The sequence below is a fragment of the Photinus pyralis genome, unplaced genomic scaffold (genome assembly GCF_008802855.1).
Source record: "Photinus pyralis isolate 1611_PpyrPB1 unplaced genomic scaffold, Ppyr1.3 Ppyr1.4_LG3b, whole genome shotgun sequence".
In the NCBI taxonomy this organism is placed as follows: Eukaryota; Metazoa; Arthropoda; class Insecta; order Coleoptera; family Lampyridae; genus Photinus; species Photinus pyralis.
In genome coordinates, this window is record NW_022170510.1 from 15,912,703 (window position 1) to 15,940,157 (window position 27,455).

Below are 27,455 nucleotides of genomic sequence, written 5' to 3' on the forward strand. Positions count from 1 at the left end.
CTGGGTCATGGTATTCGTACGACAATTGAGCGCGTTTCTCAGTTGTAGGGGATACTCTGGGATTTGTCAGTAAACTGAGTGGCGTATTCACTTCGCGTTTACGGAACGCCATTGCTGGACTTACGCCCGTAGTAAGATGTGGGGCACGCCGGTATGCTGCTATGTAGGAATGTACGTAATTTCTCTGCAGCATTACCCTCATTGAGGTTGAGCGTACGCAGGCACAGTTTCATTGCTGATACCATCCGCTCTGCAAGTCCATTGGTGGCGCAATGGTACGGTGCGATAGTCCTATGTTTAATGCCACGTTTCTGTAGAAATTCTGGTATCACGGCACTCACAAATGTAGATTGATTGTCCGTAACTAGGTACGAGGGTAGTCCGTATGACGCGAACAAATCGTCCAATACATTTATCACTGTAGACGCAAGCATGTTTGGTACAATTTTTATCTCAGGCCATTTTGAATGGGCATCAACAATTATGAGATAAGTGTTCTTACCATAAAACGCAAAATCGGCATGTATGCGTTCCCACGGTTTCTTGGGGTGTTCCCAATAATGAGTTTCCAATGAAGGTGAGCGGCCCTTATGCAGGCTGCATGCGTGACAATTTCGGCACAAATGTTCAATGTCTGCATCCATTTTAGGCCAAAATACATAGCCTCGCGCCAACGCCTTCATTTTCGAAATTCCTAGATGTCCCGTATGAAGTTCTTCAAGCACAGCAGGGCGACAGGCACTAGGTATGTAGGTACGCAAGCCCCTCATGACGCAACCCTACTGCAATGAGTAGAGTCCATCTTCATTTTCACCAAGTGTCTCGCCCGAACGGAGTTTCTGTAGCCACTCACGCCCTTCAATGTCTCGCTGAGTATGCTGCGCAATGGATTGGTGAGTCAGCGGCAGTAGTGAGATGTGGTGAAGCTGTACTAGATCAACTGGATCATCTGAGGTAGGAGCCTGACGTAAATCTGACGAGTGTTGTGGTAAACGACTCAGGAAATCAGCGTTGCCGTGCTCTTCAGATTTGCGATATTTGATGGTGAATGAAAAATCTTGTAGAAAGATTGCGTAGTGTAACAATCTAGTAGCACACAAAGTTGGTAATTTCTTTCTGCGTATGCCGAATATGTGAACAAGTGGGGCATGGTTAGTTATGAGAGTGAATTGCCTGCCCACAAGATAGATATTCAGCTTTTCAACGGCCCATTTGATGGCCAATGATTCCTTATCAATTTGTGAGTATTTCACTTGACATTTGTCCAACTTTCTGTGGATGTATAAAATTGGACGCTCGGAACCATCTGGATACTGGTGAGCGAGAACAGCTCCTAAGCCTTCAGGACTGGCATCGCAGCTAAGCACAATCGGAAGCTGTGGGTTGTGTGACACTAACACGTGGTCCTAAGTTAACTGCTGCTTCAACGTTTGAAAGTAGCACATTCACGTGTGCATTTCCAGGGAACTGCTTGCTTCGTTGCATTGTATAATGGAACGGCTGTAGAGACCATACCAGGAACGAATTTTGAATAGAACGACACCATTCCCAGGAACTTCTTCAATTCACTCACATTTGCAGGTGGTGGCAGCTCTTGAATGGCCTGTAATCCATCTTTAGCAGGACGGATGCCAGCTGCTGATATTTCATGTCCCAGGTAGGTGACAGAGTCCAAGAAGAAAGAACACTTCTGCAAGTTCAGGCGTAGACCGTTGGCTTGCAAGCGTCGTAAAACTTCCGATAGGCGTGATTTCAGAGTGATGACGTCATTAGCAGACACCACTAAGTCATCGAAATAACCTCCGAGACCCTCTATTCCAGAGATCACTTCTTCAATGAATTTGGTCCATATGACCGGGGCTGAAGCACATCCAAACATCAAGCGTGTGGGACGAAACAAACCTTTACGAGTGTTGATGGTCAGCGCAGCTGCCGACGCTTCATCTACTGGAAGACACCAATATGCCTTTGTAATATCGAGTTTGCAAAATAATCGACCATTAGAGATTATAGCCAATAGTAGGGGAGCTAGCACGAAATCCACTGAACGAGAATGATCAAAATTTTAACCGATGGTGTTCCATTTTGCCCTATCAGAGTATGCTAAAATCGATCGTCTGCCGCCTCAGGTCATATGACTTAAGGCGCTGCGGGTACTTCTTGCGGTACCAATTCTGAAAGGTTGTTTTTCGAGAAAATAAGTTATACACCAAATGAAAACGTTGATAATGGCTCATAAAAAAATATTAAAAAAAATCGCGCACATTTGATAACTCCGTAAAAAAACTATTCTTAGTCGGTTTTTCACGCACTTTCTACGGATATAACTAGGTTACCGTTGGAAGAATGAAGCTGATTTTTTTTACAGACTAATGATAGGTACAGCCAATGACTATGAGAGTGTTTCTTTTTTAAATTTTTTCTCTAATTATAAGATATCTTATAATGTTAAGATAATAAGATAATCTTATAATTAGAGAAAAAATTTAAAAACGAAACACCGTTAAGTCATTAGTAGTACCTATCATCAGTCTGTAAAAAAAATCAGCTTCATTCATCCAACCGTAACCTAGTTATATCCGTAGAAAGTTCGTGAAAAACCGACTAAGAATTGTTTTTTTACGGAGTTATCAAATGCGCGCGATTTTTTTAAATATTTTTTTAAGAGCTATTATCAACGTTTTCATTTGGTGTATAACTTATTTTTTCGAAAAACAACCTTTCAGAATTGGTACCGCAAGAAGTACCCGCAGCACCTTAAGTCGTATGACCTGAGGCGGCAGACGATCGATTTTAGCATACCCTGATAGGGCAAAATGGTACCCCATCGGTTAAAATTTTGATCACTCTCGTTCAGTGGATTTCGTGCTAGCTCCCCTACTACAATTGTTCCTCGATTTTCGGCAATGGGTATGACGGAACTTCCAACTGTGGGTTCACTGTACACGAGTAGTCGGCGGTAATGCGCACCGAGTCTTTCTTCACGACAGGTACAATTGGTGTAGCCCACTCACTGTGTTCAACTGGCATTAGACTTCCATCTTTCACCATTCTGTCCAATTCAGTTTCGATCTTGTCCTTTAACGCATATGGCACTGATCGATGTTTCATGAACACTGGTTTAGCATTATCTTTGAATTTGATTGACACTGACTTATGTGCACAACCAATCCCTTCTGCAAAAACATCTTGAAATTCACTTTCTAAGTCTTTCATACACTGTTGACCAGCTTTGACTTGATAAACGTGATTCACAGGGCTGTAGATGCCCAACTTGTGCAACCATTCTCGACCCAGCTGGATCTTGAACAACGTAGATGTCCAAATGTAACTTTTTATGCTTGTAGCGCACTTTCACGGTCGACATGCCCAACGCTGGTATCGTAGCAGAGGTACCGTACGGTTGGAACAGCTTGTCACTTTTTTTGAGATCAGCACGTAAGGTCTGGAACACACTGACAGGAACAATAGAGTACTCGCACCCTGTATCGAGCTCGAACTTAAGCGGCTTGCCTTGCACGTCAATTGTAGCAGTCCAAGGTGCACCTTCTCCATCAATGTGGTGAATTTCCTCCTTCTTCTGTCTGCATACAGTTGCTACATGACCACAGCTTGTACATTTCAGTTTGGACTTGTCCATTCTGCATTCTGGACTTTTGTGACCCATTTTTCCGCACTGGAAACACGTTGGTTTATCAGATTCAGTCGTCGTAGGTTGCTTGGATTCTTGTGGCTGCTGAGTTTTCACTTTAGTAACTTTATTGACTGTAGATGTCATTTTACTATCAGCTAGCATTTGCATTGAACTTGCTTCTGCTCTCTCTATTGCCACAGCTTTTGCATAAAGCTCTTCTAGTGTAGAGGTGTCAGGCATTGTAAATACCTGATCGAGTATCGATTTCGCACGGATTCCAGCAACGAAAATGTCTTTAAGGACTTCTGCTAGTGTATTAGCATCATATCCGCATGGAATCGCTAACGCTCGTAACGACGTTAAGTAGGTATTCAGGAATGCTTTCTCCTTCCCTTTGTCGACGTGAGCACAGAGCGTGTCTTGAAGGAATGCGCAACGGCGGCGGGCGCATGTGCCCAATGAATGTAGTCTTAATCTGCGCATATGACCGCGTAGCTACTGTCTCCGGAAAGATCAAGTTTTTGAGTAGTTGATACGTTGTAGTGGGTAGTAGAGCCAGAAATGAGGCCTTTTGTCGGGCTTCATTGTAATCGTGTATTGAAGCGAGTCCTTCAAATTGGCTGCAAAAATCTTCAATATTTTCGCCCTCTGTATATCGGGGAAAATTTGGAATACCTTGAGGTCGCTGTAGGGGCTCCTCAGGTTGCAGATTCTGGTTAGGCTGATGTTGATTCTGAGCTAGTGCCGCAATGGCTTCGGCCATGCGAGTCATCGCGAGCTGCATAGCTTCCATTCCTTCCATGGTAACACGGATGCTCGAATGAACACACGAATATACCCATCAACTTCACCGATCGACTGCGCCAGTTGTTGTAAATAAGTTAAGTTTAGATAAAAAATCCAACTTGAGTTTTAATGTCCATATTAACAATAATAGCGTAATGTTTACAACTCGGCCATTTTTGTATATCAGCCGTGCCAACCTAAGAACAAGTAAACTTAGGTGTAACACATATATACAGGGTGAGTAGTAGAAGATATATTACAGTAGGTACATCTCTGTAACTTTTGCGACGACTTCAGCGTATTTTTGCAGCAGATCAGTATTCTATTAGTCAGTTTTGACTGCACCATCAATAAGATCTGGGGCATATTTCATGAAGCAACTTTGCGAATTTTCACTTGTCACTTTGCAATTTCATAATTTTAAAGTGCAAAGATTATTATCTATTTCATAAAATACTTATTTTAATCAACATAGTATTTCGTGTGCTATTCATCTCTACTTTACATATTTTGAGTGTTATCACGTGTCAAAATAGTCTTTATGGACCCTGCAAAGTGACAAGTGAAAAGCTGAAAAGTTACTTTATGAAATAGGCCCCTGGTCGAAGGCTACCATATTCCCTGTGTCGGCACCTACTTCCGACGCCCTGTTCGTTCGTAAATCGCGTTTGAATTTTTTACTCCACCATCAGTAAGATGTTGTCGGGAGCTACCAGATTCGCTTTGTTGGTATCCATTTATGACGCCCCCACAGTCATATAAATGCGTCATTTTGATGGATTTCGCTATAAATCCTGCACAAAATAGGTCACATTTTTTGGGGAATTTCTCATAGCTCGAGTTTCTATTGGCAACACGAGAAAGGGATACAGCGATTAGAGTATTAGGAAATTGTAAACCACGTGACAAAACTCACAGTGGAAGGTAACTTTTTTGCGCCCGGAGTCGGCTACCCCTCGAAGACGAGCGCTTTGCAAAAGATGGTTGTGCACGTTTACAAGATCTTTTTGACTAACCCTAGGTTGAAAGTAATCGGACCAAAACTGTAGAAGATAGAAAAAAACTGAAAAATCACCACGTTCGTAAACCACGCTCGGGAATGGCGCTCAGATGTCGCCGACCCCACATCATGAAGTCCCGCCCCTAAAGTTGTTAATTACACGGCTCGGTCGATACAAGTACACTCCTCGTCTTTAAACATACGTTCTTCTACGAGCCATCATTTGCTGCCAGCCATCCAACCAACCAACCGGTAAAAGTGAGATGAAAAGTCACCTTTTTATAAATAAATTTGCAAAAATGTGGTAAAAACTCATTGAGAGCTCGAAATAGTATTTTATTATCACTTTCGGTTTGTCGGGAAGTGTCTAAGTTTCGAAATTTAAATTAAATACCTACCATATATTGTAACATTTTTGAATTTTACAAACAATTTTACATTTGATACATCATTTTCAGTCATTTATACGAGGTTGACCGAAAAAACAATTAACCGAAGTAGGAACAGATTGTAAATATGCAATAAAATTTAAAAAAAAATAGCGGGACGTAAATGGACCCTCATCGTTTTTCATTGATTGGTGCTTTTGGTTTACTTTTATTGTAATTTCTTCTCAAGTAAACTGAAAATCCAAAACTCCCCCAAATACTTCAAAATTAGCGTTTCCTTTTTTTATTTTTTCTCGGCGATTGTTACACACAGGAGAATGGAATTGGTGGCTTTGTCTGGGTTTTTAGAGGTTTTTGATTTTGTAAAAATGAAAATCTCCCCAATTACACAAATTACACTATTAAGGGTTCACAGATAGTTGGCTATCCATTAGACATTTGAAGAAGAGGTAGCAGTTGTGCATAGACAACAATAGAGGTCAGTTTGAGTAGCTATTGTAAACTTAAATATCGTATTTTATACTAACTTAGTCATCAATCTTACGATCAAAATACATATACCGGGTGGTGCACGTTAAGTAGGAACATAGGGATTTAACATGGGAAATTAGTTTTATGCAATATCCTGCCCTCCTGTACATTTTACAGAAAAAAACTGAAATTCACTGACGCTCTCAATGTGCGAAACAAGGGTTTAAGGGGAAATTACTCTAGTTATTTTTTGATAAATTGTTTAGACTTTTCGTGTTCCAGAAATTAAGAAATTGGTAGTACTGGTCGTACTACACACGGTGTTACCTAATTAATTGAGTGTCGATAATACAGAGTGTGAATCCTCGAGTGATTTTAAGAAGAAAAGTTTATATCAACATATCTCCTAAACCTCTTAGTTCTTGAGCTACGAGGTGTTAAACCGGCTTTATGGTTAAGTGGTAGAGCGTTGGACTATAAATCCGGAGCTCGGGTGTTCGAACCTGGGTCGAGGTGAATTTTTCATCTGTGGCAGAGATGGGAATTACCTTAGACCAGTTTCGAGTATTCTACCGGCTACTCCGCTGTTCTAAAACGCCTCGCGAACGTACGTCCACACAAGTTTCGGTAACAGTTCGCGATCCTGGTCTGTACACGCCTTTGAGGCGTCAGTTATTCGCTCAGCTACCAGGTGGCGCATGGATAGTATGTTTTCAAGATTAGGCGCCATATGGCATAGCGCATAGCCAAAGCGGGTATAGTACCTATGCGTCCACTTAGCGCAGATGGCTTAATCACCAACTTACGATCGCGACGATGCGGCTTGAATGCGAGCGCGCGCGTTTTTTTTTTTGTAACTCTACGTTCATTCAATTTATGTGACAACTTTTTGTATTAATTATTTAAAGGAATGGTAATAGTTATAATGTCAGTATAGAAAATACACGGGTTTTTTCATTATAATTTTTTAAGGGCACCTTCTGAATTCATTCACGTTAACATTCCATGGAGAAAATTTGCCTCACATCATTCTCTATCCAATTCAACAAATGCCGTTACAAAATCGTTAAAACAACTTTCCGGAATTGAAAGCATCCATTTTTTACGCATTTTCGCATCTTTCGGTACTTTAAAAATAGAAATTTATTGTTTAAAATGTTTGTATCTCGTTTTGAATCTCGGCACAGTGCACGGTTTCGTCATTTTTGTCTTAAAGCGGCGTTTTTTTTTACGAAAAGGTTCAAAGCGGCCGTACTCCTTGTGTTGACAAGTCAACAATGACAGTTGCGGCAAAGGAGGAACTCTTATAGCAGTAATAAACAGGTCTCTGTATTGTCCTTTTTATTTTACACATAACAGTAGCAGTAGCACACAAAACGTGCAACTATTTGGATTGTTCAAAACCGCTCCCTTCTCCACCCACACGCCAGGAAACATACTAGGAGATCTGACACCTAGGTGTCGCTGGCAACTTGGCACTGTATGTAATTTTTTTTAAGGAGATCCTCATCTTGGAATATATAAATTACGCCCAGTTTAGTGTTTATGCCGTAAAGTTCCACCAATATTAATTTGTGCTGGTTTTAAATTTATAGTTTGCGTCTCAACATCAATGTAACGGGCGATCAAAAAAGGATTGAAGTTGATTCACCTTTAGAAGTTCAGTTAAATAATATTTCCCATTAAAATAAAAATTCCATAGAAGTTTCGACAGCAACTCTATTTTGATCGCATATAATATTTTAGTTGGCGAGTGGTAGTTTGGAATGTTAACATTCATAATTGAAAACGAAATTTTCTGACCTTATCATCTTTGCCTTTGGATATCTTTGACCAAATACTTCTTCTACTTAACGTACGCACATGACCCGCGGTGCCCTTTCCCGGCCATTGACACGACCAGAAATCTTCCATCGAGAATCATTTGAGTAAATTTGAAAGGTTTCTGACGTAAGTATTTTGTAAAATATTCGTTAAATCGCGATTTTTATCTGAATGGTATTCCATAGATTCAGGCAGACGCACGTCGCCACCTGTATTTCGAGTAAAGCGTGTAAAGAGGAAGGGATTGGATGGGCCAGTTTAGCAGGTTAAAGACAAAACACGGCTTAAGAGGACTGAGGAGATGGTGGCGCATGACTCAGAAAGACTTCAAATTGAGCTAAACATTGTCAATTACACTTTGTAACAGGTGGTCGCTGTAGGCCTAGAAAATGTTGGCATAGGAAATTGTATACGTGTACCACACAATAATGAAAGAGAACGGAACTAATATGCGAGAAAATGAAGCGCGTTGAGATAAAAAGCGAGTGTAAAATCAGATAAAAGTCGAAATGCCACAGTGTTCTAAAAACCGTCTTTACGGGGCATGAGGGGCGCATAGGGAAGCTTGCTTCTAGTTGGGTCCATTTCGGTATTTTAATTCGGCGAGTACATAAGTAAAAATTAGATAGGAGAGAGGGATCCTTCGCCAAGCCATCAATGCGAATCTATATAGATTCGGTATCCTCAGATCGCGTAAAGTTACATGTGCGAGACAAAACAGTATAATCGAAGTACATATAAGAAATAATCGTCCATTGCGTAATCGCAAAACTATTTTGCCATTTCGACGAAATTATTGTCTTACAGATTCTGAATAAAGTGGTAACCGGTAAAAAGGTTTAAAGAGAATTAATTCGCATTGTTACTGGCTGTTATAACCATAAGTCAGAGATGGGGAAATAGCGGCACGCGGGCCAAATCCGGCCCGCGACATGATTCAATTAGGCCCGCGCTTAATACCAGTCATCTATATTCGCAAAAACAAATTTTTGTATAGGATGACCGTGAAACGTCTTAAGGCTTTTTGGGAATTTGATTAGTCACACTTACCCAGGACACCGAAACAATAATTTGTGGTCTTATAATAAATCCCCTTTGGACCGCTTAAATGCTGTCATTATTGTATATGGCTCTCTTTTATAGTATATTAAGATACAAGTGTATAATCAAGTCTTTAAAGCACGCGCAACGAGTTTAAGGGCACGACGCAGAGCGGAGTGCCTTTAACGTTGCAAGTGCTTTAAAGACCAATTATACACGTGTATCTTATAGTATTTTTTATTATACCTGCAGTATAATTTAAAAATAGGAAATACAATGAAATCATATTGACGTTATACTCGAATACATGTCTAATTAAGTGGGCTGGGTGTTCGTAATTTCACGATTGCCATGGAAATGTCACTTGACGTTTGCTTATAAAAATCATCGTCTTTGTGAATTAAACGATTTCCGTTGAAAAAGATAATACACCGTCCATTAAATCGATTGTTGTAAAATCTAAACATCTGGTAGGTGTAAAATCCAAATCCAGTAAAGCCTATTATAAAGAATATGAAAAGTGTTTTCCATGGATGGAATAGGAAGTTACTTACGAATAAAGTCTTAAATGCATCGATAATGCTGCGATATATGAAGGAAATGTGAAAGGTATTTAAATCTCCTATCTTTTAGTGCATTCACTCAAAACTTCAAACAATGCTGCGATTAAAAGTGGAACAGATTTGGAAGCATACCCTAAATTACGCGCGTTTGTGAAACCTCCAACCAAAGGATAGGTACAAGTCAAAGAAATGTTCTGCATTTACAGAAAGCGACCTAAGAGGATTTTTTATTTCATCCAGATGACAGTTTCAAAAGTCATACTTGAAGTATCGTTACTTAGCAACTTTAAAGCACGTGTGTTTTAAAGGCCCTTTTTCGCACGCATTTGAGTGTTTAAAACGGAGATTGTGATTCAGGTATAATAAAAAATTTATTTCAAATTGACAAAAGCAGATAAAAGAGTTACGCTGACTTTATATACACATCGTTGTAGTGAGATAAGCGGAAAGTAAATACAGGAGATACTGAGTGAAGGGGTATAAATATAAGTGAATTCGTGTGAGAAGTTAAGTGATTCCACCGGCAACCTCAGACGTTGGACCTGCACCAGTTGCCTTGCGGAATTGAACAGTGCAATTGTAAGCGAATTATCTTCGCAGCGATACCTAGAAGAACGAAATCTCACCGAAATTAAGATATTAACAACACTCAGCTAACGTTACATCGCTGACGAAGATTTTGAGCAGCACGTCGAGAAAGTAATGAGATACCTACTTGAGAATTTCCAGAACAGAAAACAGCGCGCACATTCCGTGGCCAGTCCGTGCAAAACCCACCTGAGAAGCCAATTTCTTTCCCATATCGAATCAACGAGAAGTTCCGCCTAGTCACGACAATTTTTACTACCTACTTGTGATTTGCATTAAGACGGTGTTTTGTCGACATCAATTGCTTAGGTAGGTATAACATGTTCTACTCATGCTTGGGCATTTGGTGTGCTTAAGTGCTGCCTGGAGGCCTCCCCTTAAGTAAATAAATAGAATATAGAAGACAGTAATAATAATCAATCTAAAGTAACATTTGCAAAACGACAATTTATTTCGGGTTAAGCTTTGGGGACTGGCTATACCATACCTATAAGTTTTCAATAGGTAAATTAAATAGTGTAGGTCGGTACCCCGTTATCCTCAACGAAATCATTACAAAACCAAATCCATAAAATACGTATGAAAAATTAGAATCCAGCAATCGAGATTACTTATGATTTTCCAATTTTTGATGTAAATTTTTCGCGGTATTAATTCGTCATGCTGTTAAGATCACGCAATTTATGAGGCGGATGTGTCCATTAGCATTTACTGCACCAGAGTTATAATGTGATAGATTACTAACGATTCATAAACAGCACTTTCACGCTATTCAACGATTAATTTTTATTATTGGTATGTACGGGAGGAAATTATTTCAAAGCAATGTCACCTAGGCACTTATACCTAGGTACGTACATAGGTACTTATATGAAACGCTATGATGTGCGCGGGTACACTACTTTATTATCTCTTTAGAGAGAGCAATGCCTAAGTACAAAAAGATGAATCCTAAACGAATCGAAACTCTAATTTCACTGGCGGTCGTAAAACGCCAGAACTAAAGTTCGTACCAATACAGGGAGTGTGTTTTGGGTAAAAAATAGAACAAATATAACAGCTTAGGTTTTTCGTCTCCCTGAAATAATTCAAGTAAAACAATCCTGAAGTAAAGGAAATAGGTTACCAGTAAGTTATAGCACCATAAAAATGAGACTTCTAATGTACCTACAAGTTCGTTTCCTTATAATTTTATTAGCAAATTTGCGTTCTGTCTGTTTACTAAATATGCGCGAGTAGGTAGGTAGGAACGTAAGTGAAAACCTCGATTAGAAAAGATTTATTACATCTGGCAACTCATTAAAGTATAATTTAAATTGCAGTGAAAAATTCAATTAAAAATCTTCAGTGGTTGGATTCACCTTATCGTGGTTCCTTTGTGGACTCATAAATTCATTTTATGAATCGTATAAATATTTTATTTTATTTGTTAATCTTGTCAGTATTATATTTACTACATAGCTACCTCAAAATGCGACGGAAGTTGACGATTTTACAACTGACGAAGTCTAATCAATAATTCTATTTTCAGACCGTCATAAAATTTGGTGAGGTTGTAAATGGTATAATATTTTATTTGGGAACAAAATAAAAACAAGAAAAGTGTAGTTATTAAGTGACTTTTAATTAGATACCTATATGCTATTTTTTGTTTTTCTTTTGCCAATATTTTTTTCACATGAAGTGGACGACCTTTCGCGTGTCTACTAATTTTGGTTGATGTTAACTTTTTCACATTCTCCTGTACGTATATTACTTCTTACAGAAGAAATTTCAGTAATGTGATGTTAGAGAATTTAAAAACATAAAATACAAAAGAATGGCATGGCAGGGCGTAGCCAGCAACACCGTAGTTGGTCGATAAGCCATCATGGCCGACGTCCTTCAACTTAATATGGCACCTCGCAACCCAACTAACCAAAATAAAAAATCAAAACAGTGTCACTTACTATTTGTTACAATGAACCTCTGTTGATTTTTTAACTGTAAAATTAATGTGGCGTTCAAAATAGTCTAATATTTAGTTTAGTGTTTCAAACTTGCGCGCTGATGTCATGAACGTACTGTTAAGGTAGGTTAGTTAAGATTGTTTCTATATACATACCTACTCCCGAATCTTTTCTAGAAATTGACCTTTATTTATTATTTTTCTGGGAATAAGTTATTTTTATATAGTTTACGCAATAAATTAATTATTTGTTAAGTTTGTTTCAAGTATATACGCGTCGCACCAAAAATTAACTAAATGTACCTACGTAGACTACCTAATTTGTTATAATTAATAAATTTACAGTTCTATTGTTGGAAATAATCTTAGGCCCTTCATGAATGTTTTCAAATTATAGAAGGGGGTGGACGTTCATCGCTTAATCCCTACAAACTTTAGTTTCTTTATTGACAGACCGTCGGACAGCGTTTACCTACCCATATCGGTATTATAAATGGTTGATGTCCTCCTTCTAATTTTTCAAAATGGAAAATGAGCATATGAATAGAACTAATTTGATAATCCCGCAAAATTTCACTTGAGCACGATTTGTCCACATTTTTGTACGGGTGCGTCACGTCATCGATGATAAAATTAGGCAACGTTCTTGTTATTGTATGTATGTGCCTCTGATTTTGCAAAGTACAAATATAAATATGTACTTACCTATACTAAAGTGTATAAGAAGCATAAAGCCAAATACTTATTTGTGTGCATAGTTAGGTAATAATAACCTTGAATGCTAGGTATATGAACGTATAAGTGTTTCACAATTTCCTACCACATCGGTATAAAATAAGATAAGTTCATTATATGTGCATGCATATACCTACGTACAAATAATAATCAATAAAGCACACAAATTACCTCTAGTTGCTTAAAAGTAATGACCCGCACAATATCGCATCGAAAAGGACGTTGTGTTGTTTTATAGATACCTAAGTTTGTCTTAATTCTTACTGATGCAACTACCTATAGCTATATGTAGGTACTAATACGCAGAAATATGCTCTATTAACACTGTACGCTGCGTGTTATGAAAATGAATATGCGATTCCCATGCGTGACCAATTGAATAATTCACTAATTGGGTAAATCACTTTGTGCAGTAGACAATAACAGTTTATACTTTTTTTATCTGTCGTTACAAGTGAAATGACTTGTTGAACTGAGACACTCCTATTTTATCTTGGCCATACTATATAACATAAATAAGTAGGTACCTAGGTATGTTACAAATACCTATAATTGAACGGACTCTGATTCCCATGGCGACACACCTATTTGCAAGTATAGGTAAGCAATAAATTAGTATTGGTAATCATTAACAAACACACCCCATTTTAACTGCTTTTAACATACGTCATTAACTTTTCTTAACACAAAGCCGTGAGATGGCTTTTTGCGGAAAGAGCGATGTTTTTATGGGAACAAGGAATCTAAGAGTTGATGCCCGAGCTACAAAGTGCACTTTCATATTAGCAGACTAATTTCGTAAACCAGCGTAAAATGCATAACCGGAGAACAGTCAATTTATATACTATAAAACCCAAATGTGTAAGCGAATTCAACCGCTTGAGCAATAGAAGGCAAAAAATAAAATTTTTAGGTATTCTATCACTATAGGATTTACGACTTTGTAAAGGAAAGGGTTGTGGAGCGGATCTTTTTTAAGTAATGAAGCTACAAGGACATGCCAAGTCTACCCGTCCGCTTTTTTCCTTTCGAGTTAAAATTCTTTACGAACAGCGTTTTATAAATTTGTGACTTCTGAAAGGGTTACCAAATATTCAAGGTTTAGTATTTATTGCAGGGTTCTGGTTAACAGTAGAAATATAGCCAGCAAGGGAAATAAATCACTTATACCGCAGTAACTTAAAGAATTTTATAGCAATTTGTGGGTAGAGTAGGTACCCATATTTTACAATCAGTTGTAAAACGTAGCAATAAAATAAAAAAATCCTTAAGAATGAAATGATCAGCTACTTTAAAAACAACGCCAATTTGGCTTACATACGTAGGTAGGTATTAATTGATCCATAATAAATATAATTATGTGTTTTATAGGTAATCAGCTAAAATGGAACTTGTAAATAGGCCATATACACCTATATGTAGTTACAGTGTAATAGGGCCTATTAAACTAATTAAATTAATTGGTAGTTATAATGCATAGGTATGTTATGCAATCTAAAAATTCGTTGGTCCACTTTTTTTATTAATATAGGTTAATTTATACTTGAACCTCAAAGCACAAAATATAGTTTCGGCAGATAAATCTGCCACAATGAAAGATTCAAGGTCAGTTATTTATGTCCGAATTAAACTTATCTCATTAATCTCGACTGAAACAAATGTATTCACAGGTCATCTATTATCAGGTATACGTAAGTTTCCATAAGAAAAGACGGTTTAAATTCTTTGGATATTGTCTATTACAATGGTCTAACAACAAAAATTTGCAAATAGATACCTACATTAAAAGTCAGAAACCCTCTAAGTATAAGTAAGCAACTATAATATTATACGGGGTGAGCACTTAGATAGCATATTATATCAAATTTTGAGATTATTTTAGTATGGGTTTCGTACCTATTTGTTAGATTGTCCGCCTTATGCTGTACCCAAACCCATTTGAATAAGTACCTAAAAATCCTAAAAATTTGCATACCTGCATCAGATTTTGACATAATTGTTAAATCTCATGTGTAGGTACAGCTCCATCAAGTTAGCCGGCCCACAATTAAAAAAAATGCAATAGGAATATTTAAATAGTGTTAATGTTGTGCTAAATTGTGCTCTTCCAATTTTAATTTGTGCGGCTGATCTAGAAAATCAGTTTTCCTTAAAGTGAAACGGAGGGGCCAATTTGACATTCCGCCCCCCGGTTTTTTTAAGGTACAAGTTCCACTACTTTTTGATACATATTGAATTGTGCCGGTAAAATATTGAGTTATAAGGTAACCGGGTCAAGCTCGATGCTTACTTTCTTGGTAGATGATTAATAGGAAGAGAGCTCTGTATACAGAAGCATTTAAAGTGCACCTAGTCTATATCCAAAATGTACGCTATACAGGGTGTTAGATCATTTGGGGGCCATCTTCAAAAAATGGTGACATTTGCATCCCTATCTTCTTTAATGTTTTTCTCAGCAACCATAATAGTTAGAAATACTGGTGGCACGTCATTGAATAGGTCTTGGGGGTGTGCCCTTTCCAATTTTACAATATCTTTTCAAAATTCTTGCTGCGAAAGGACGCAATTTAGTATCTGGGGTTTTTTGAACATGAAATTCACGAATCCGAAATTAGCTTTTGAAAATTAAACAAAAATGGAGAGGATGCAAACTTGTTGTGTTGTTGAGTTTTCAATTAACTACATGCGAAATTAGATGACTCACTACTAGGCGAGGGACACTTGGTGGGCCGAAGAACCTATCTTCAAATGGGTATAGACTTTTGTTTGAAATGTGATTTTCAAAAACTGTTCCTTAACTCATAACGTAGGTATGTACACAACAAATTTTGTGGAATCCTCTCCATTTTTGTTGTCCGGCCAAGAATTTCAAATTCGTGATTTTCATATTCAATAACCCCCTAGATACCAAATTTTGTCGAAACCCGAATTTTTTCTTCGCATCCCCATTTATGGGTGCGCCCTTTCGTGGTAGGAGTTTATTTGGAAAAAGTGCTAGTTTTGATCCCCTCTTCCACCGATTTATTGTACATACTTACCTACCCTTAACGAGTACCATCTTCCGGCGCTTCGTTTTCAAAAAGCACCGACAATCTGTTCTTGTGATATAAGGAATTATATCCGATCACTATAAGGAGTCGAGAAAGAGGACTATGGTTGGTAGAAATTAATTTCATTAGAGTTATCACTTATCATGAAGGATAACACTGCCCCCCCCTCCCCCCCCCCCCCCAACCTCTTCTTCTGATAAGGAGTTAAAAAGAAGGGCGATAGAAAACAGTTCCCTGTGTTGAGAGCTTTAATTAAAATACCATAAAATTAATTTCTACCCCTTCCCCCCTTGGTAACCCTCTGATTTTGAAATTAAATCGCGCTATAGTTTATACAAACCAATTCATTTCGATGACAATACCATCATGGGTAAGGACGTGCGTTCACCCCTCCCCCCTTTTTAAATGTACTACTTTGCACCACTAAAGACATGAGTATGCAAATTCTTTGGAATAATTTGAAACCTAATGATTTTTTCGTTGTCGTGCAAAGAATTACAGTTCTTTAACGATTTCCCTGTTCAAAAATACCCAATAATTTTGGCCAAATGTTGGCAATAGAAATGGCATATTCAAAAACCTAGAAAAAGCCGTTCATTCCATCATCCTATCTCTTTTGGTTGGTGAGAAAAGAATTAAAAAAGAAACGCAAATGTTGAAACTTTGATAGGGACGTAGTTTGGAACGAAACATTTAAACCCTTTGTTTATTTCAAAAAAATGTTTGCTTTGATCTTCTGTGCCACCAGGGCGCCACCACTGTTTTACTTAATTGTTATTCCTTGTATGAGGAACTAAAGATACCTATATCGAATGATTTGCAAGTTGACTCCCTACAAATGGAACATGTAAGTGTTCCAGAATTGTTTAGCTGATAGCAATTGTACCACGTTATTGTTCATAATTCCTTATAATATGAGAAATATTTTAGTCGACAGTCAAGAATAGGAGAGGGAAGTTATTATCAGGACACCTATTCTAAGAGCGTTTTATAGATCACTTGGTTATCGTGTTTCAAACCTAGTTGGTTTTCATTCATATTGATAGAAAACTATCAAAAGTACTATTGTGTTGAAAACCAAAAGAATTTGAGGTTGAAGCATGGTCAAAATAATAATACAGAATACACACTTTTCCTTTATTTTTAATTAATTTATGTTGTTACATTGCCTTAGTCTCTAAACGTAACCCCCTATTCTCGGGATATACAGGGTGAACATTTTGTCTGGAACACTGGATCTATCTTCAAAACAAGAATTTAAAAAAACTTGTTATGGTATTCAAAATAATCAAAAGTTTGCTACCAATTTAAGTACCTACTTTAAATTTTTTTAAATGGTTACTTCTAGTTTTCGTTACATACTCAGTGTACACTTTTTTGGATATAGAAACATAAAAAAACTGTTTATATTACATAATAATAATAATAAATTTAAGAAAAAAACTCAAATTAAGGAAAATAGTTGTCTTCATTAATTTTATAATTTTACTAAATAGTTATGCCCAAGCAATTTATTGTATCAAGAAATAAGTAATATTTATAAGCAAATCTATATGCTTAAAAATGATTTACAGTGGCGTGCGCCCACAGAAGTAAGCAACTTTTTTTTATTGGAAATCACTATTTTTTATGAAGTAAAAGAATGAACCTTCTTTAATATGACAATATAACAAACATGATCAAACTAGTAAAATTATAAAATTAATTAAACTATTTTCCTTAATTTCCTTAATTTGATTTTTTCTTTTAAATTTCAGTACCTATGTAATATACCTACCTATAATAAGCTTTTTATCCAAAAAGTGTACTCTTTTATAATTTGTAATTAAAAGTAGTTGCCATTAAAAAAACATGTCCTTCTTGACCATGTAGAAGTATGCCCCTGACCAGAAATTTAAAGTACGTAGATTGGTAGCAATTTTTTAATAATGATTGATACCATAAAAAACTTCCCTTCTTAAAAAGAAATGTTGTTTTCAAGATTATATCCAGTGTTCTAGACAACATGTTCACCCTATATACAACCGATCTCACGTATAGGTAAATTGTTTTATATTGTTGTCAAAAATATATAATTATGTTTGCATAACTATTCCGTTGAAAAGCAAACCTTCCTAACCTTGAATGAAAGTTTCTTAATAAAATGACACTGCTCCTAACTCCTATACCTATGCAAATCGCACAAATCGACTTGTCTCGTGCAGACATACGTTGCAGTCATATTTTTGAAACAATATTATTATGTCATGCCTATACATTTAAAGATAAATAGGGACATATAATAATTTGAGACAACGAGGATATTGAAACCTATTACGATCATAAATTCGAGATGAATTTACCTACAGAATAAGGACCCATAATAGCATTCTGGTCAGTTGACGTAATTTAATTTCCATTTGCATGTGCGATTTTTCATATTTTTGTCGCCAAGCACGCAGTCCAATAATGCTTTTATCGAATAGACCTCTCTTTAAATAATCGAATTTGGCGCATTTATTCGAGTGAAATGAATTACAATTCCTAGAGTGTGTGGGACAATGACACTTCTGCCCTTTCGATTAAACAACAACTCGCTAAAATTCTCCTTCGCAAATTTGTCGTTAAAAAATCAGGTGAGCGCAAGGGTTAGGTAAAGGATTAGGACGAGCATGTTGGTTTTAGGTAGGCAATAAAAGGTTCAACCACATCTTCCGTAAATTATTGTATGACCTTCGAGTGTACTGACCGTCATTACTATAAAATACTCTATTGAAGAAAAGGATCACGAGTAAAAAATATAACAGCATCTCAGGGTAAGCGTCCTAACCCTTCACTAAAAGTATAATAAAAGCAATGGGTAAGCGAGTTCAGCTATTTATTCGAGGACAAGATAGCAATTTATTTAATAGGTACAAATATTTGCGGAAACGTTTTAAAGGAAAAGGTTTTCAAACATATTTATATAGTTTAGTTTTAGTTTGCAAAGGAGAACGTTGTGCAAATTTACGTGTACGTGCAAATAATAGGGGTAAGTTTTACTTTAATTAGCCCAAGACGTGTACGTATCGTTACATTTAATAAATTAAGGAAAGCGTAGTATATAGGATTTAAGCGGAACGTTGGGTAAAAACACCGCTTTTGCCAAACCTATTTTGCCCAAATCATAGCGCTAAATTACATACATAAGAACAAGTAATATAGACGTCTTTATAGTAGTTTCAACTCACAATTATTCAAAGCGTAATGGCGAAACTTTCAAAATGCCATTTAAACTTGAAATTATACGGATGAAAAATTTGATTTTTGTTTGTTATGTGTTGCATTCATTTATGCTTTAACTAAATTAGTAGCTATACCTCAGATCTTCTCACCTGTGCATTTTTAGCACGTGGTTGTATAGGACAAACTATAGTATTTCAATAAACCTAAAATAAGACTTTTATTTAATTGAAATGAATGTCGTACGTCCCTATACTATGGGTGCAGTAAAGGGGAATACACACCACAGTAATTAATTAATAATAGAGTATAAATAAAAAGATAAAAACAGGTATACACTAGTCTGTTCTAAAACATTTCAATCACATTGCAGTAATTCAGTATCCTTAAAGAATTGTTTTGAATGATAAGGCAATACATTTTAAGTACCGATACAGTTCATCCGTTGGCGAGGGTAATTGGGTAATTTAAAACTGTAAGAAACTTAAATTTTTCGATGATGCACTAACGTAGAAATATTACTCAAAAAATAAAAATTTATGACTTCCTATGCCTACTCACTATGCTTTTTTGAACGAAGAATCGTCAAATTTATGAAAATGAGAACTCCAAAAAATTAAAATTTATGATTTCCTATGTGGATACCTCAATATACCTTTTTCAACCTATATTAGTTTTTCGAAATAACTCGTGCACTATAGAGACCTTGAAATATTTTGAAAATTTGACAATATAGGCACTAATGTCAATACGTAGAATTCATCTAAAATATTGTTGGTGGAACTTTCGGTTACACCGGAAGTTATGTAGGTACATATAATGTCCTAGATATAGGTAACTAAGTTTATCCATTTTTTCACGCATGATGTCGGTGGAGTTGGTAGAGCAGCCTTGGCTGAAATCCCACCCACTCAAAAATAAAGGCGAAATAAAATAAAGTAAAAAAATAAAAATGACTATATCGTGGACCGTGTTGATAGGGCTGTTTAAATAGAAACTCCCTATTTTTATAGTATGCCTTTTATCAAATATATTGCATAAAACAGTAGCTAAGAATGTTTTGTTAGTTGACCATGACTCCTCGCTCTTTCTTTAGCGCTCGATTTTGGCATAGAATTTAAACAAAGTAACACTTATTTTTCCAACTAAATAAGACACAGTTATAAAAATAGGAGGGTTCCAACGGGTTCTAACGATTTGGTCAATCCCATCTGTAATTTTATCGGAACCTTTTCCTTTTTAAAAGGAAACCAGCTCGAGGCTTAACTATTGATACGTCTTTAAGATTTGAACAACATATAAAGTCGTGTATCCAACGCGCTTATGCAAACTTGCGATATATTTATAGTATAAAGCATCTCCTCAATAAAAATTCCAAAATGACTGTGCAATGCTTTAGTGTTGTCGCATTTCACATTTTGTTCCACAGTTTACGGTCCCTGTCTCACGAATCATATCTCTAAGAGAGTGCAAATTGTACAAAAATCATGTCTCCGTCTTATCTTTGGAATAAAAAAAAATTTTCCTATTTCACATAAATTAAATGAGGTTCTTGGCTTAATATGAATAAAAGACGTTTCCTTCATGCCTCGGTCCTATTTCATAACGTTGTTACCTATAAAACGCCCTCCTACCTATATAATAAGATAACGTTTCGTACCTACCGATGTTCACAACATTAACATCCATCGTAAGGATCTACTCAATATTCCTAAACATAAATCTACTATGTATGAAAGATCATTTTCTTATGTAATTGGTAATATATATATAACTCTTTTCCTCTGGATGTTAAGTGTTGTGAGATTAAAAAGTTTAAAAATCAGGTCCGTAAATTGCTTTTAAGTAATAATCTGTGATTGTTAACTTTAGTTTGAAGTTATTGTTTGTTTATATCTTTCGTACATCATTTGTTTCCATGCTCATTGTATATTCAGACTTGCCTTATAAATAAGATTGTGTAAATAACATTAAATGGTTAAGTGGAAGAGCAGGTAAGGATTTTTCCACACCGAACTTCGCCAGTTGGACACTATCATATTTTTTTTGTTTTCTTTGTTTCTTCTGTTATAGATATTTGGTGTCCAATAAAGGTAAGGATTTTTCCACACCTGAACTTCGCCAGTTGGACACTATCATATTTTTTTTGTTTTCTTCTTTGTTTCTTCTCGTTATATTGATATTTGGTGTCCAATAAAGTCCTATTATTATTATTATTATTATAATTAAATAGTAACAGCCGAGCTAACAGCTGTCATATAGAAAAAGTTGGCACTTATAATTCGAGCTGCTAACGTCAGTTTTGACATGGAAATTAAAATGTCAAAAAAGTTAAATTTATGGTATAGGACATTATACCTACATGAAATTTACCTATATAGGATTTTATGTAGAATGTAAAATTAAAATTATATACAGGGTGAAAGTTTGGTATCTTCAAAACATTTTTAAAGAAGCTTTTTATGGTATCCAAAATTATAAAAAAATGTTACCAATCTACGTACTTTGAATTTGTGATCAGTGGCGTAGCTTTGCATATGGTCAAACTAAGCATATTTTTTTAAAAAGCAACCACTAGTTTTCATTACATGTTCTTAAAAAGTGCACTTTTTTGGATATGGTATCAGCATAAAAAAACTTATTACATAATAAACATTAAGAGAAAAACTCAAATTAACGAAAATAGCTTTGTTAATTAATTTTACAATTTTAGTAGTTTGAGCATGTTTTTTGTGTTGCCATATTGAAAAAGTTCATTCTTTAATCACGAGGAATAGTACTTTCCATTAAAAAAGTGACCCTCTTAGCTCTGTGGGGAACTCGATAGACGCACGCCACCATTTTTGATACAATAAATTACATTAAAAAATAAGCCGTTATTTATTATGCAGATGTACATCACTGACCACAAACTTAAAGTACGTATTTAGATGGGTAGCTAACTTTTTTTGATACTATAAAAAGATTTATTCAAATAATATTCAGTGTTCCAGACAACATTTTCACCATGTATACTTAGAAGATATGTTTCATTTAAACTTAAAACATTAGTATTTCATTCCAAGATCTCCTTCTCGAGGTATAGATAAGCGGTATTCGTCGTGAGACACCCTATATATCATACTATACTATACAAGATAGAGCATTGAAAAAGCATTTAGTTAGTAGTTAAAAATGATTTTTGGGAAAATGGGCGCAAATGATAATTTTATTTTTCCGATTAAACGCTCAACCAGTATCATCTTAAGCGGCACAACATTTTGGTACTGAAGATAATAATAATTCGCTCTCTATTTATAACATTGGGAAGATGTTCGGACGTTGTAACTTTCTTGGCCATCAATAAAACTAAAAATAAAAAATAAAAACTGATAATAGAAATTTATGTTTGCAAGCATAAATTTCTATGATTAGAATCAATCATCGTTCTTCAATATTAGTAGTCTTAATTAATTAACCAGTGATGTTGCGGATATTCGTATCCGCCTTCGCAATTGTGGAACTTCCGCGTCGATATTTGACATTCGCATCCGCAGTTGTAGTTGGTGGATGTTCATGCGGATGCAGATATAGCGGCTATATTATTAATTATAACGTACAAATTTTTATGTCTTACTAACCTATCATAGCACATTTTATATCTGTGATACGCGGGCATAAAGTACCACTTTATGCCCTAGGGCATTAAGTATCACCATACTCATTTATACTTAATGACAAAACAAACAAATATTTGCAGGTCATTGAAAATTAGAAACGTCAATTATTAATTGTCAATAGCTACTAAATCACAAGATTGGCCTTATTTCGTATAGTTTCTGGAACTTCTTGCTCATTCACGATGAATTGAATTATTTAAAATTACGGTTGACGTTTGGATGGTTTCAATCACATTAACAAATTCGAACCACGCATACTCGATCAAACATAATGAATTATTTTGTAAACGAATTTTGACGAAGAAAACTATTTGTCAAACATAAAATTGTGTATGTACCACGGGCATAAACTGATGTTTATACTCTCGGGCGACTAAAAAGCTCTCGGGCCATAGGCCCTCGAGCTTTTTAACTCGTCGCCCTCGAGAATATAAACATCACTATTATACCCTTAATACATAAATAACTATTAACTGTATTTTGTAGCAGATGGTAAATTGGCATTTTAATAGGTTTGAATGAGTAGCCAAAGTGTCTTTTTAACCGTAAGGGTAGATAAAGTGAAAAAAATCATAGTGCATTCCAATGAAATTTGTCATTCTTATTAAAAATGGGACGTGCAGCACGATACAAAATGAAGTTCATAACAGAATACAATATTATTTGTTTGTTTGTTAATTTGGACGTCTACATTAAATACCCACAGAATTTTCAGAAGTGTTTGTCAAAAAATCTGCATCCGCAACATTTCTGGTTTTAAGTTCTTCTGCTACTCGACATAGTCGGATGCGTGATGTGTAACTTTTGAAGTTTTATAGCACGATTGCTGGACACACTAAATTTAATCCTTATAGCTTGTTTTTGCAAAGTTGCACAGAAAAATGTTATCAAAATGTTTTAGAAATTACAATTTGATGCATCAGGCTTTGATCTGCACCAATATCAAATTTTGTCTTTTCTGACCACATCCAAGTCAACTGATGCGCTGACTGTGAAAGAATGGGTATTTGCTATCAAATATAAATAACCTTATCATAGAAGCGTAGGTATATGAGATACATCAGCGATACAACTATTAGGAGGACGATTTAAATGCGCTGTGTTATTTCGGCAGTTAGTTGCCTGTTAAAGCTGTTACAATCTGCTGTCAATATACGATTTACATCTCTTCTTCATTCTGAAAAACAGTATATGTAGGTATACAGGGTCGTTGAGAAGTCTCGAAAGGTTTTTTTTTTTATTAATGTCTTTATCAATCTCTCTAGCTACTTCCATAAGAGTAATGAGTTGAACTGTAATGGTGATTCACTGGGGCTAGGTCAACTTCTAACGAGATGTTGCGAGGTTGAAGTACTGTTGCAAGGTGTTTTGCGAACATTTCGGCCATTTCATGCCCTTTTCTTACCCATTGCCTTTCCGCATCCTTGTTTGGCGGTATTTGCACTAGAGGTCTCGTCAGTCTACGAGGGGCCTTCCATCGACGCAATTCTGCTTAAATTTTTTTTATTAATTTGCTTAGTATGTTGCTCATCTTGTTAAAGATGCTTTTGTACATTGAGTAGCTGGCTACATGCCAAGTGCGTCTAGTTGTAGGTCTGTCTGTAGGCCAGTAAGAAGGTGTACCCGAAGAATGGTATTTGCACTTGGTTTCACTAATGGTGTTCAGTAGGGTTTTTCCTTCACAAGGTGTAATTAATTTTGAACCCCAGGCCGTATTTTTGACGTTGAAGTCTCCTTCAATCAAAAATTTAGGGCCAAGTTTGTTGAATATATCGGTGCATTATTGCTTCGTTATTGATCAGACCTGTTGTATTGGATAGTAATTACAGTAGCCTGTATAAGATTCCCTGATTCCTTTTTGCTGTAGGTATATTTTCTTTCACTATGATAGGTGTTCCTCCTCTGGCACGTTCACTAGGATGGTTAGTCCAATATGTATTGTCCTTTTATTTTGATGAAGTTACTAGATGCCGATAAATGCGAGATTTTTTAAAATTTCAATAAGAAAATGTGAAATTTTGTTGTTTCCTATTTCATTATGGAGATATCTATTTTTTGGCATCGGTGGGGAAATGTTGTGCTCAAGCTAGAATACAAACTGCTCTTTTTGGCAGGCAAAAATCGAGTAGGCATAGTTATACAATTTATAAGAAATCAATATTTTAATTTTGAACGTAAGTTTCGGTATATATACGTGGACGTGATTGCACTGAAAAGTTAAGTCACGTGTAGAGGCAATCATTAGGCAGCGGATGTATATAAGCGTCTTAAACGCTGCATGGAAAGTACAGAGCAAATTGGATAATATATTCAAGTAATATTTCTTATTAGTCAAGGGCAGCTGTGCTCGCAGTCTGTTACAGGGCGCGATTGTAAGGTAAAACAAGCTAATTATCGAAAGTTTAACAAATAGGATTTCGCCAGACGTTGGAAACAAACAATTTCGGTGCAGTAGGTTACATACATTCACGCCTGCACCCACATGGTAACTGGTCAGGTTACTACAAACAGCGTCACGAATTAGGCAAAGCTTTAAGTTAAATGTTGATCAGTTTTAATTGTACAGTTTTGACTTTCGAAAGATCGCAAGATATTGTCTCGAGAAAGAATGTGTCGTTCACCGGCTGTTCCATAAATGGAATTAAATTTATCAGAATGTCGTTCAATAAAAGTAATCCATGATTGCATTACTACCGTGCGCGTCATATGCATCCTGATGCTTTGGGAATAGTTATGAAATTCTGGTAGACAATAATAAATATAATTTCCTATCACGCAAGATCATAGATTATGATTCAGAAACCATCATATTCATATATTCAGGGGAGGACACGAATAAGGGTCGAATGGTGTACCCTCAACCAAGCGATGGCAGTAAATATAACTGTGATAGGGAAACTCGGATCGATGTTGCATATAAAACGGATCATCGCACCCCCAATACAATACTGCTACCATCTGCCCTCTCACGGAATCTTTATCGTACTATTCCGAACACATTGGCGATTGCGAATGGATGACTTACTATTAATTTTATATATAGATAACAACACCTAGCAGGAGTTTCAATAGAAATCAAACGAAAAATGAGTGATTAATATTCTTTCACCGAACACAGTATAAAAGTTTGTAAAACATAATTAAGAACATTAACTTAGAAATTCTGAATATTACCAAAACCATTTGTAAGTAAATGCGATGTAACTTAGTTCAAAACTTAATTACAAGAATTTAGATCCCTTGGGCAGCATCTGTGAGAACCTCAAACTGTAAAACGCGTTGAATAGAATTATTTGGAACCAACACAGCATAATACTAATTTCATTTTATGCATCGATAAAGCAATGTAAATGTATTAACTCGAACACATTCTTATCAATTTAATTGATACTCTTGTTACTTAACGCTTTTTAAACATTTTTTGTGTTCATACAATAGAACGGTTCGGTATGTAAGCTTTACTGGTACTCGTCAGGCATAAAATCTTAATTGCTACCTAAGTTAATCAAATCCATTAAATCTTCATTATAAATTCATTAAAGAAATTAAAAAATTAACATGTTTAGCGTCTTTGGGAGAACGGAGTCGGTCTACTCCATTGTACCGAGCGAGTTAATTTTAAGCAATATTAAAATTTGCGTTGTTTAAGGTTTTTAATTTCATGCTTTGGTATCACCAACTGCGTGAGCTATCAAAAAGACTTTCGTATTTACCGATGGTAAGTATTCTTATCGAATTAGGGATAGAGTCGCAACATCGATCGGAACAGTTGGTTTTAGTTAAAAAGCAATTTAAAAGCAAATGCACAGTGCCATTAAACGCAACTCATTCACACTGCGCTCTCTTATGTTTCACATTTTAGTTAAATGTTTGTTCCTATTAGACATAATGAGTCAAAATTTTCGCTAACACGCAGCAAATGGTTGTCTGCGGAGTAATAACAGAATGTTCACGGTAATTTCTAAAAACAAGGGAAGATCCTTTTTTCTAATTTAAATGCGTTATGTTTGCTTAGCCGGCAATTTAATTTAATTGCATTGCAGTACTTATTTAAATTAGCAGTCATTTTATACCGTGAAATTGTATCTACGAACTCAATCAATTTACCTTGTTAAAACTTGTGAAACTGCGTTGTTGAAATACCTATTAGCAATTGACACGACAACGATGTAAACATAAGATTTCATTAAGAAAAAATGGGGCTTTGTTTTAATAAGTAAACCCATTTTTTTTATCATTGATCAAAGTGCTCAATAAAATTATCATATTTACGACTATACCATCGCCGCAAATGACACTTTATTATATATGTAACGCTCCTCAAGCGGTATCGTGTCATTTGTGATTTTTCCTTTATTTCCGGAGACAACTTCCCTTCACTTACACCTATATTTCACAGTATTTTACAACGATTTACCAGGAAGTGAAATGCGCTTGGTTTTTTTAAAAGACTTCGTCTAGGTAGGACATCTTCGTAATTTAACAAATGCAGTTAGGGTTAAATCAGTGGTCATCAACAATAAAAATAGGTACATATATTATATTATTACATAATTACATATTACA

General features: G+C 35.9%; 1 protein-coding gene across 1 annotated transcript; it reads right to left on the reverse strand.

Moving 5' to 3' along the window:
• Positions 1-779: 779 nt before the first annotated feature.
• On the reverse strand, positions 780-3,874 carry LOC116166387 (uncharacterized protein K02A2.6-like). Its single transcript, XM_031481343.1, has 4 exons — positions 3,353-3,874; positions 3,015-3,303; positions 1,574-1,947; positions 780-1,376 (listed from the first exon to the last, which is right to left on the reverse strand). Exons 1-4 carry the CDS (start codon positions 3,872-3,874, stop codon positions 780-782), a joined length of 1,782 nt encoding a protein of 593 aa, XP_031337203.1.
• Between the last annotated feature and the right edge of the window lie 23,581 nt (positions 3,875-27,455).

What these genes read in the sequence shown, in the direction of transcription:
- LOC116166387 (XM_031481343.1), bottom strand. Translation starts at nt 3,874, where the DNA reads ATGCCTGACACCTCTACACTAGAAGAGCTTTATGCAAAAGCTGTGGCA. An exon ending in TGGGCATGTCGACCGTGAAA is followed by an intron (nt 3,304 to 3,352) that starts GTGCGCTACAAG and finishes ACGTTGTTCAAG; the next exon opens with ATCCAGCTGGGTCGAGAATG. An exon ending in TCTAATGCCAGTTGAACACA is followed by an intron (nt 1,948 to 3,014) that starts GTGAGTGGGCTA and finishes GGTGTCTTCCAG; the next exon opens with TAGATGAAGCGTCGGCAGCT.